At 41.0% G+C, this 12,865-nt stretch overlaps 1 protein-coding gene across 6 annotated transcripts in view; it reads right to left on the bottom strand.

The window, feature by feature from the left end:
- Positions 1–266: 266 nt before the first annotated feature.
- aff2 (AF4/FMR2 family, member 2) overlaps positions 267–12,865 on the bottom strand; it is a 538,364-nt gene continuing 525,765 nt past the window's right edge. For all 6 annotated transcript variants that reach the window (XM_059651333.1, XM_059651335.1, XM_059651330.1 and 3 more), the window contains one exon: positions 267–11,247. In XM_059651333.1, coding sequence (XP_059507316.1) covers positions 11,126–11,247 — 122 coding nt within the window. In that variant the 3' untranslated portion in view covers positions 267–11,125. The remainder of the gene's footprint in view (positions 11,248–12,865) is intronic.

Here is a 12,865-nt window from a genome sequence, read left to right as displayed (position 1 = left end):
GTTTAGTAGCTAACTAATCTATTATTCTCCTAAGTTTTCCAAAAAAGTTAGAGCAGTTCTTTTCTTTAATTTTCTCTTGTATTTAACTAGAGTGAGTGAATGAAGTTGTGTTTTGCTTCAAATCTCGTTGTTTGACCAATCGGATTACATCTAGAGTGTGACATCCTACACTTATTAAGAAAAAGTTTGGGTCCAGGCTACCCTGTTAATGCATTTTGAGGTGTTTGGTCTGGTCCATAACAACATATAGACAACACTCAGGCATATTTAAGAAAAAAAACTGTTTTATTGTAGTTCTTTATTATTCAACGCACTGGTACTTTAATTAAGCCCTCTTTGAGAGAAGCAATCATACCAGTGCATACAATTATTATTTATACCGAGACATTACATTTAAAAAGAACAAAAAAATACCAATAACAGATTAATGTTTGTACATTTAGTATTAATGTTTCCAAATGAACATACTAGTAACAAAAATGCATTAACTGTGCAACACAGCTGAAATACAAAGCGAAACAGGCAGGTTATATTTCATATTTAAGCCAAAGAAGTCAACCTCTCACAGCTATACAGAGATGAATCAATAGCTTAACATAATTACATTTTAGCTCTCTGTACAAAAAATTCATAACTTACCAAAACAATTTTTTTTACAAGGATAGACAACAGCATGCCTGTCAAACAAAGTCAACTTGTGACGTTTGGACTGAATATGTTAGTGAGTGTCTTTCAGTTCCTTAATCTCTGCACTGGATTCCTCTTCCCACACCCAATTCCTTTTCCCAGTGGCTGCATGGTAGAAAAAGAATGGTATAATTCTGATCCAGCCTTTGGTAAGTTGCAAATGCTGAAGCAACCAACAGACAATGAGCTGGATAGGACAAGGCATAAGCTTAAGTGATGGTGCAAAGTGACAAAAAAGGGAGAGATGGAACTGAGCTTGTTGAGATGTCCTTGAGAAAATCTCTTTGAGTAGGCAGTGCATTTATCAACATTTGGCAGTAACAAATTGGGAGTGTGCAGATTCTTTGCTCCGAATGGAGTTTTGATGAGCAAAATGAAAAAAAGAGACTTGAAGAGGGAAGGCATTATTTACAGTGACTTGAGTGGAGACGCTTGATGTGACTAGACTGCACCAAAGCAAAAAAAAATAATTTAACAATGATAAGACCAATAGGCTGGATAATTGACACACATGTCAAAACTCATCAAAACCTTGGCAGACATGGTTTACTGTCAGAAATTATCTGCTTATCCATCACAGCACTTAATATCACGATAAATAATTTTTCAAATTGTTGTTTTATTGTATAAAATGTCCTCAGTTTGATTTTAAAAATGTAAGAAACAAGAGTATTTCAATGTACACCAAACATCAAAATGAATGGAAACCCCTTGCTCCCAGTAAAACTGGCTTGGTTTTGCTACGTTTCATTATCTACAACATGATATGATTGAAAATGACCTTATTCTCGGTGAAAATGCAAAGCTCAAACTAGCGTCGAACCACTGAAGAACACGTGCACTTAGTTCAAGCATTCCTTCATTCAATCTGACGTGATTTTATAAAGAGAATTAGAAATCATTCCTCTTTTTGTTTCTGTTGAGTGATGTATGATTCTCCTCCTTACAGGTAGCCAGTCCTGGTGGGAATCTCACAGAAAGAAAGAGGCATGCTCTAGATGACAACTGAGGTCCATCAGTTCTCAGAAGTGGATGTAAAAGACCTTCCAATTACATGTCAAACAAGAGTAAGGAGTTCTCTCCATGTCCTGGCTAATATTTAACCCTCAGTCAGCATCATGAAAGCAAATTGACTGAGCATCATCATTCTGCACTTTGTGGAGGGGGGCATTACTGAGCATAACCTGGCTGTCGTGTTTTGAAACATTACACCAGCCCCAACACTTCAATGGTACTTTGTTGGCTTGGAACACCTTGAGATCATGAAAGGTGCTATGTAAATGCAAACCTTTTTTTCCCATACATTATGTCCTGGTGTGTTTTATATCAACCCTGCCTCCTCTACACCCATTTGTAGTCAACTTTGTTCCTATTGCACTGTAGATAATGTTGAAATTTTGAAAATAAAGTCCACTCATTGGAAGGCATTTTCCTTGTCATTTGGTTTTAATTCACACCTTTTAAATATCTAATCTATCTCATTGTTAAGCTAAATATAAATACCCTGTACTCTATTCTTTCTCCTACTGCAATCTGTCAAAGAGTATATCTTTTTGAATTTACTGTTTAGTGTGCAATTCTAGCAACAGTAAATGATTGCAGTTGAAATATATTTTAGGCACCCGATACTGGTAAAGAAATTCCAAGCAGTCAAGCTTGAAATTCAAAGAAGGTCACTATCCAATCTTTGATTCTTTGAAAATTTAAGATGCAGCTTTTTGGAAATAGAATTCCACTGGTTTTAAGGTCTTAATTGTAAACTTAGTTTTGAACTATACTTGAGACCTGTACATTTGTGCCCTCATAATTCCCGTTTGGAATGCAAAATGCTGCCAATTAAAGAAAAAAGGTGACTGGGTACAACATCTAGAAAAACAGGGCCCCTGTAAGCCACCCTTTCACAATAAAGCAGGTTACCTGTCATTTTTTATCTGATTAACATAGCCCATCATGTCATCTAACCACAGCTATTTGGTGACAGTAATGTTAAGGATCTTTTTAAAATGCCCCAAAACTAAAAGCAAAATGCTGCTGATGCTGGTGATCTGGAAAAAAAAGAGTCCAATGGGTAGAAAAAATAATGGGCAGAACCTTAAAGGGGGCTGAGTGATGTGTGTTATGTCTTAATGTTAGCAGCATCTCACTGTCCATTCCTTCATGCTTCTGACAAGCACAATTAGAATGTTCCTCACTACGCAGCAACAAGTTGCCAATTAAGGGGATTATTGCTCGTTAAACACCTTTGACAGACCAATTTGCCTCATTAATATTCAGTTTCCTATCTCACGAAGCTCACAAAATAAGCTCAGATGTTAAGAAATCGCTGCTTGAAAGTCAGAATGGGTACCTGGCATATTCAGCTCATTGCTTGCTCTGAACGTGTCAGACACTGGGCACCAGCATCTCAGGGTATGCTCCATGGGTGTACGCCACACACTATCCCTCATCCACCATAGATTAACAGATTCCCTACTGTGTGGAAGCAGGCCATTCAGTCCAGCTAGTCCTTACTGAGCATCCCAGTCAGACACAGCATCCCCCTCAACACTGCATTCCCCACGGCTAACCCACCTAGTTTGTATAACCCTAGACACGATGGGTAATTTAGCATGGTTAATCCACCCAAACTACATATGTTTGGACTGTCAGAGGAAATTGGAGCACTCGGTGGAAACCCACACAGGCTTGAAGAAAAAGCGCAAACTCCACACAGACAGTTGCCCAAATGTGAAATTGAACCTAGATCCCTGGCGCTATGAGGCTGTGGTGCTAACCACTGAGCCACCGTGGCACCACCAGCATTGGTACCTGATTTGTGCCAACCTCCAAGAACCATCATTGCACATCACCAATCCACTTACAGGATGCTTCAGCACTTGGAGTCATAGAATTATACAGCAAGGAAATGGACCTTTTGGTCCAAATGTCCATGCTGACCATGTTCCCAAACTGAATTGGTCACACTGGCCTGTGCTTGACCCAATTCCCTCCAAACCTTTCCTATTCATGAACGTATCCAAATATCTTTTAAATGTTGTAACTGTATCTGTACCTTGGTGGGAATTGGGTACAGTAGCTGATATCAATTGAGGACGAAGTAGTAGAGACAAGAGGGTAGCACGTACACTTAGCTGAGGCTGCTATAACATGGCTAGTAACCTCCAATCATGCTGGTATGGTCTACAGCATGGCCTCCTCTGCTGGTCTCTGGGTTAAGAGGAGGTCCTGCCCTACTCTTGATCCACAAAGCAGTGTGCTGATTTCCCTCTGCCCACCATTTCTGGGGCAATTATCAGGAACCATGTCAGGCAGCTGCAGACTGGAAGTGCCAACCTCAGTAAACAATATGTTTTTAAAGGTGCAAGGGATGCCTGAGATCAGCGTGTGGCAAAATGAGGACAGAATTAGGTGTGAAGATCATATTAGGGATGGGGAAGTCGGCAATTGGATGAGTTTGGTAAGTCACAAGAGAAATGACTTGCTAGGCGTCATCCAAATGCAATGTGATTCTTCTTCAGAAGGCTACTCATTTTGCACTTCAACAGGTTCTCTCTCCAGGCCTGCTGATTTTTGTTTCTCAGTGATTTCTGCTTTTATTTTGAAATATCCTACTTGTTTTTAATCTGGGTCAGTTTCTGAGAAATCCGAGCACTTAAAGTGAAATTCAGCCTTTCGTTCTCTCCTCACCTGAAAACCAGTGAAAGGTCCGGATGGAAAGTCCCATTCACTGGCACTCGCTGATCTCCATTGATTCCTGTTCCACCAAAGTGTCAAATTTAAAATTTATTCACTATTGTTCAAAATCTGTCCGTGGCCTCTTCTTGTCCTTACCTCTGAGACCTTTCGCGGTCCCACAGCCCTCCACATGCACTGTGCTACTTCAATTCTGGCATCGTGGATACTCCCAGTTTAAATCACTTCACCATCAGTGGCCATACCACCTATTGGTTGGGTCCAGAGCTCCAGAATTCTCACTAAATCTTTATAATTTGCAAAGTGCCTTTCCCTTAGAGACATACTGGGTAAGGCTTGCTTTGTTCATCTATCCTAATGTCTCCTTCTTTGTTTCAGTGTCCATTTTCCACAGATTTTATTCCTGTGAAGTGTCTTTCGAGCACATAATCCCGACAGTGTGGAAGCAGGTCGTGCAGCCCATTGGTCTCCAAAGAGCAACTCAGCCAGACCCAGTGCCCTCTGCCCTTGCCCTGAAAGCCTGCATTTCCCACGGCTAACCCAACTAGCCTGCATATCCCTGGACACCACAGGGCAATTTGGCATAGCCAATCCACCTGCACATCTTTGGACTGTGGGAGGAAACCCATGCAGAGACGGGGAGAATGTGCAAACTCCACACAGGTAGTTTCCCAAGGGTGGAACTGAACTTGGTGCTGTGAGGCATCAGTACTAACCACACAGCCACCATGCCACCCTCTGACTTCAGGGGCAGAACTTTTATGGTGCAGGAGGAGGCTATTCAGCTCATCATGATGCACCATTCTCAAACCTAGTGCCAATCTCCTGCCTTTTTTCCCCATTACATTGCACACCATTTCTATCCAAATAATCGTCCAATGCTGTCTTGAATGTGAAGGTGATAAATCAATCAAAGTTGTTTAAATCTGATAATCCTCGTGTGAGTAATTCCTTAAATGCAATTTACAATGATGAAAATATTATAATTAGTTCTCTGAATGCTTTGACATTGATAAACTTTGAAGCTGCAATTTGTGTCACTGTTGTGTGTACAGAAACTCTTATTCAATTTTAAATCTGTAGGCCTGATATATGTGCAAATGAAACCTGAACATATTTTGTATGTGCGTTTTTTGTAGGACTATATGCAGCAAAAGTGACTTAAGTTTAAGCTTTCAATGTTGTAAAACAACTTTCATGTATACAGTACCAAGAACGTAGCTAAACATCTCGAGGGCATTCAGCATTTTGGACTAGGTTCAAATGATGGTTGGTGTGACCTTTAAAGGGAATGATGAAAACCTTACTGGAGCTGCAGATGGTTGTTTCATTTTCACCTGGCAACCAGGCTGGCTGCCAAACTGCACGGCAAAGGGTGCAGAGCCAAGGTGCGGCAAGCTAAGTGTCATGGGCATATGTGTGGAAACTAACCCATGTTTATAGATAATACTCATGAAACATCTTAATCCACAGAGTAGTGGGAATGTGGAGCTCGATTACTGCAAGGAGTAACAGAGATGAATTGCATTTAATGTAGGTTTAGCATTCGCACTATAGAAGTATAGGTTTAGCATTCGCACTGGCATGGATACGTTGAGTCAAATGGTCTCTTTCTGTACTGGTCATTCCATTTCTTTTATTCACTCACAGAATGTGGGCAGCTCAGGCTAGGCCAGCATTTATAACCCATCCCTAATTGTCCAGAGGGGAATCAAGAGTCAACCATATTGCTGTGGGTCTGGAGTCCCATGCAGGCCAGGCCAGGTATGTTGGCAGTTTCCTTCCCTAAAGGGCATTTACCAGATTGGTTTTTCCCGTCAATCGGCAACGGTTTTATGGTCATCATTCGGCTGTTAATTCCAGATTCTCTATTGAATTTAAATTCCATCATCTGCCATGGATGTGATTTGAACCCCAGGTCCCCCAGACATTAGCTGAGACTCTGGATTAATGGCTTAGTGATAATACAACTCGGCCATGCCTCCCCCTGAGCCGAAGACATTCATGTTGCATGCATATGACAGCAAGATGAGAAATAGGAGCTGGCTAAGGGGAATGGATGCAATAATATCCAGGATAAAGGAGCACTAGGCAATATTTGTGGCAACTAGTTCTATCAATGACAATTAGGTGAGTAAGTGACATCAAGGAAGCATTGGAATTTGACTAATAAGATTGCCAGGTCTAACAATAAAATCATTTACCTCTGCACATTCTCACTTATTGTTCCCCTTGTTTAGACATAATCAGTTAGGCATGCGTGAGCCACTTCAGAGTACCCTTATATTGGCATGGAGTAGTTGTAATAGCCCCTCCATGATATTCCAATGTTGTCTTCATCGCATTAAGCTCTTTCATTCTATTTGCTTCATTACATTTAAATGTAACTTTTAATTACTTTTAAAATTGGATTTGGTGATGACCCTTAAAAAGAACCAAAGTGGAAGCTAGTACAGCTTTTAAAATGGTGACATTCCGTTGCAATGACTAGTCTTCCTTGTGTTGCAGTTAAAATATCCTCTGGATAGATCTCCATCAGAGTTAGAACATTTGTTGCAAGGCCTTCCTGCTTTCTAGTGAATGGCTAAAATGCAGACAGTGATTATAACCATAGTTTCCATAAAGTTTACTTAATTGTCAGAAGAAATTCCCAAGAGGTGTCCCTGAAAGGTGTTAGGTGAGAAAGGGTGACTGTAGTAGCTGGGGAGGATGTGAGATAGGGATGCACTGTCTAAAAGATGGTAAACTGATGGCCCGCTTTCATCCTTCTTCTTATAACTTAGCAATGTTAACAGAGCAGCTACAGCTATTATTAGGCCCCTACTTAACATTACAAAGAAATTCAGGCCCTCAGTTTCTGTTCCTCTGTCAAGGCCTATCTAGTTCTGCCCAATCAAAATAAAATATAGCGTAAATCTTCATTGGTCCAATTAAATGCCAGAAAAGAAAGTTTTGAGACTATCTGTTGAACAATTTATTTTTAGGGTGACTGGATACATAGGAGGCCATTCTGCCTATCATTTCCATGCCAGTTCTTTGAAAGAGCTATGAAATTTGTCACAGTCTGTTCCTTATTCCCTGTAGCACTGCAAATCTTTCCCTATTAAACATATATTCACAACATGTGAACTGGATCTTTATATCCCTGTCATTAAGCTTTAGATAATAGCTTCAACTGGTGCACTACCTCGCCATTAGAAGGAAGGAGCTGATCTTGGTCACCATACAACATTCAGAAGTTTTATTTCCTCTCAATGCACTTGCAGATATGAAAATAAGATCTGTTGAAGAAAGGCACATTTTGTCAAAGATTTTCATTTGCACTCGTCAGGACAATTCACAAGAAATACTGCTCAGAGGAGAGTGGTGATTGGTCAGCAAGTGGACTCTGATTGGTAGAAGTGGTGTTGTGGAGGATATAATCAGCTTATTGATATGCAGCAAGCAAGGTATTGACTGCATCCAACCAGTTGCTCTTGCAAAATGTACAACATATTACCTAACATTAGATCAAATTTTACAATTGGACAACATTTGTTGGATAATCTCAAGTGTGCAATGAATTATGCTGACAATAGGATTGTCAGCCAAGCTCACAGTACTTGTGAGTACTAGGAGCAATGCATATTCTTACACATGGTTCTGTTCTTCACTGACAGAAAGAATAGGCACACGCATTTTACCTCTTCCAACTTGACAAAATAGGTGATAGTCACCCAATGGTTAATGTCTCAGGGCAATGCCTTGACAAATCAGAGTAAACCTGCACGGTTTAAAATTTAAGCAAAGTCTGGCAGTTAACTGTCAGTCATCAATTTAAATGTGCATTCTCCATGGCGATACCTTTACCAATCAGAGTCTGCTTGTCAACCAATTAGCACTGCCCTCTCCAAAATGTTGGTTTTACCCTGAAATTGCTATTCTTGTGAATTGCCCTGACAAGAGCAAGATGAATAGCTTGGACAAAATGGGTCTTTTTATCAACGATACCCAAGTTCTGTACCACCAAATGGTATAAAAATAAATTAGATTTGTCTTTTTTCTTGTGTCTGAGATGGCCCACAATGCAGAAATGATTGATTGCTTGATGGTAGGAATGGCAATGAGGTTTCCTGCAGGTTAGAAAATGTGCTCTTGTGGGATAAGTGGGATCTTGGAGATGCTGTGGGTCTCCCTGGCTGGACAGAGACTACTGCTGCCCAGATTCAGAGGGGCACACTGGTCTACAAGCCAATTGGGCTGTGGTAAGTCTACTGGGAGCCTCCCCCTAACTTTGCAATCCTGGTAGCTGAATCAGAAACTAGAAGCTCTTGTGGTTGGCCAAGCAGGAGAGAAAGCCGTGGCTGTTGCCATGGGAACTCAGACGGAGGGTCCCAATGCTGCGGAGTGACCCAGGCCGTGGGAGCATAATGAGGTGTGGCCTACTGGGGGGAGGGAGTCGACAGCACGTGCCAGGGCGATACTACAACCCAGCCACCCCTCTGCTACTTCTTGATTTCCAGGCCCTTGATCAGACAGCAAGATTCTTTAATCACAGGACTGACCCTTCCTCATGGGAGACGACAATCTGGTTGCTTGACGTTCAGCCTGCCTGCCACCAGGTGAATACAGGCAGCAGTAGGATGGAGCTTTAAAGCAGCCTCTAATTTGCAATCCAAAGGCCTCAGTGGATGGCAGACTGACCAGGGGGATGGCAGTGGGTTTCAGGAATGGCACCACCCTGATTTATTAAAAGCCCTTCCCACTTCCAAACTTGCCACCAGCGACAGCAGAAAATTCTGCCCAGGGTCTTTTGAAAACAGCAATCATGTCCAGAGACTGAACAAACACCCATGATTTTGAGTCTTGCCCATAGATGTGACTGCAGGTTCCATAGTTTGTGAAACAGAAACAGAAACTGAAACAAGAAACAATGTCTTACTCAACTTGGCTGTGCTTTCCAAAGGTAATAAGGCACAGACAGCCTTTGTAACCAAACCTTACTGATGTTTGCATGTGTAAGATATATGCAATATCAAAGCACCTAGCATGAGATTTCCTTTTAAAATCTTGTTGTATTGTGTTTCGCTTCTGAAGCTCAACCAATATTAACGTAATGAACATTCCATTAATGATAATTGCAACTTTTACCAGACACAGGCTCAGGAATGCTTTAAGCACAACTCTAAGGGCTCATAGTTAAACAAACCGATATTGCATGTTATGTTCCCACTAGAAATTACCTCCAGCTGGCTCCATAAAAAACCTTAGATGAGATTCCTATTAAGTGAAGAGGGTTCCTTAAGCCTTCTCTCTCAGATACTTTATGCTTCATTTTGATGGAACTTGGCATCAGGGATCTGCATCAGGTTTGAGCAGCTTGTAGCATTCTGGGAGAAAACCCTGATCTCTGCAAGCCAGCAATTGATGCCTCCTTCTGTACTCTCTCTCTCTCTCTCTCTCTTCACTATTTAAGATGAGATGTGAACCCACGTCTTTCAAACAAGTTAACAGCTCGCTCACACTAACAATAAGCATTGAGGAAGATCAGATAAGTGCTTTTAGAAAGCGCTTGGGAGTTAACTGCCCACAATGCATTTCCAAAGTCCTTTCTTTTTACACTCCCAACCGTCTTGGGTGAAAGCTTTCGGCTGTTGAACATCCTTCATTGTTTGTGTCCTTGGACCATCAATTCACAAATTGTTCGCCATCAGTTTGAGACGGGGACTGTTTTCTTCTTCTGTTGTGAGTGGACATGTTGCATTTGACCATCAAGGAAAGACTGCAAGACTACGAAAGAAAGAAAAATCTTCCTGGAACGGAAAAGATAAGAGGGTTGGATATATCCGATGGTCTTGTCATGTAAATTCAAAAGATTGAACACCACTTTTAAGGATAAAACAGTCTCAGGATTTGAGTCTTCCCTAATAAATGCAGAGGCTACCAGCATGGAATTCTTTCTTCACACTCCAACACGGTGTCAGGACTTACATCGTAATAAATATTCTCAAAAAAAAAGTGCTTGTGATCACAAATCTCTAAGGCATACCATACAACATGTAAGATGATGAGTTTTTACTCCACAGAAAATACGGACAGAGCACTTCAATTTAATGCACAATTTTCCATTTCTATCTGTGTCGGTTTACCTTCAGCTTCAAAAAGAGGGTATAAAATACAGAGTCAAATGACTCTATCATGTGTCAGACTCTCAGTTTTGACCTTACACCTCAGTCTGACCCCTTCAGCAGTTTGTCATGAAGAGGCATGTTCTTCACAAGGGCTGGATGATCCAAAGTGCGAGAGAACGCAACAAACGAATTCTTCGGGAGCAATTCTTCTCGCAGTTATCCAGCAGGGACTCAACATACCTGCTTTCTTCTCAGGCATTTCACTTTGTCTTTTTCTCTCTCAGGCACTCTTTTGTCTCCATCTCATAAACAGTCCCGATTGGACATGACCTCCAGGCAGTGCGGAAGGTGGCGAAATGCCTCAGGAATCTGCTGTTCCGACGAAGTCAGTGAAGTTCCACGGAAACATGTGATGTCAACGTTTTTGTTTTCTTTTGAAGTACTACGTACAGGTCCCTCTGGTGGGAGGAGCATCAACCAGCTCCATAACATAGCCATGAGCCTGAAGGACAGCTGGAGGAGGCCCCGATGTCAGTGACTCAATTCGGAGCTGCAGAGCAGCAAGGGGTTCCACCAGTCATGGTCCTGGCAGAGGTAGAGACAGAAATGCAGAAAAGGAGTGCACAGCACAGTCACTATAATAAATGAGCTTCAACCCTCAGCCAATGCAGTCCCTGTCGAGTATACCGAACCAAGGTAGTCATGTTGCTGTGCTGTGTCAGTGGTCCCATCAGTGTGTCCAGCTCATGAAAAAACTCTGCAGTGAAGGAAAACATGAAACATGAAGTGTCACTGTACTGCATATTCGGGGTAAAGTGCAATTCACAATGCCCTGAGATCTCATCGATGATGCTGTTACATTCCAGTGTTGCAGTGTTATTTAACCATTCTTACATCTTACTTTCATTAGCTTGTAAGCTGCTTTATTTTAAATCCCTTCCCTAAGACACATCATGTTTATACTTTGAGATTATCTTTGATATTGCACTTTCCAACTGATTTGCAATTATCTGCATCTAATGAAATACATTCGATCGATATTATCCCTTGTTAATTCTCAGAGCAGAAGTAGGCATCATTCAGCCTTAACTACTGTGCAAACAACATCACTCATCTATAATATGCTTTGATAGAAAACCTCTTAACTTTAAACTTTTAATTAAATATCACAAACAACCGTTCAAGTGCTTTACATGATCCAGCATAATTTAGTTGGAATTCATCTTTTTAAAATGAGATTTAATATCCCATTTCACTTGCTGAGCTGGGAATGCTATGATTCACAGAAACAGTATTTATTTGACTTGTTGGAAGCAGAACTGAAAAGGGAAATTATACCTCTGGCATCTAATCAGTTCCGAAGAAATTGTGAGAGGATTATAACTGTGTGTAAGCATAGTATTACAAGTAATATATTTTAAAGCAAAAACATTTTCTGTTTAGAAAATGAGAATGTAGATTTTGCTTTATTTTTTCAAATCTTTACTTATTTAAACTAAAATGATGTAAAGACAACCTTTACATCAATGTTAAATCTGGAGGAGGAAGATAGTTATCTTTGTGTTATCTTTGGTCCTTAGTCAAGCTTCTGTTGACACAGTTGCATTATCATTAAAGACTCCCCACCTCTAAAAAGCATCATCATCGCCTCAGCTCCTCTTTTGCTGAGAACTTTATTCATGCCTTGGTTACCTCTTGATAGCTCCAAAAGCCCAGCCTCTGGTACTCCACCCTCCATAACGTGACATCATCTAAAGGTCTTTGTTGCCAAATTGGATTTGATTTTGCTCTGAATATGTCCCTGTGCTTGGTTCTCCCACCAGAGGAAGTAAATCCTCGGTCATTGTATTTGCAAATCCATTCACACAATAAATGCAAAAAAAAGGACAAAAAAACTGCATATGCTGGAAATCTAAAATGAAAAATGAAAATGCTGGAGAAACTCAGCAGGTCTGGCAGCATCTGTGGAGAGAGAAAAACAGATTTAATGTTGGCTCCAGTGACCCTACTTCAGAGGAATGTTAACGGGGTTTCTCTCTCCGCAGATGCTGTCAGACTTGCTGAGTTTCTCCAGCAATTTCAGTTATTAGTTATAGACAATAGACAATAGACAATAGGTGCTGGAGTAGCCATTTGGGCCTTCGAGCCAGCACCAACATTCATTATGATCATGGCTGATCATCCACAATCAGTATCCTGTTCCTGCCTTATCCCCATAACCCTTGATTCCACTATCTTTAAGAGCTGTCTATCTCTTTCTTGAAAGCATCCAGAGAGTTGGCCTCCACTGCCTTCTGGGGCAGAGCATTCCATATATCCACCACTCTCTGGGTGAAGAAGTTTTTCCTCAACTCTGTTCTAAATGGCCTACCCCT

The sequence above is a fragment of the Stegostoma tigrinum genome, chromosome 15 (assembly GCF_030684315.1).
Source record: "Stegostoma tigrinum isolate sSteTig4 chromosome 15, sSteTig4.hap1, whole genome shotgun sequence".
Lineage (NCBI taxonomy): Eukaryota > Metazoa > Chordata > Chondrichthyes > Orectolobiformes > Stegostomatidae > Stegostoma > Stegostoma tigrinum.
Note: the sequence above shows the minus strand (reverse complement) of the source record. Positions and strands in the feature narration are given on the sequence as shown.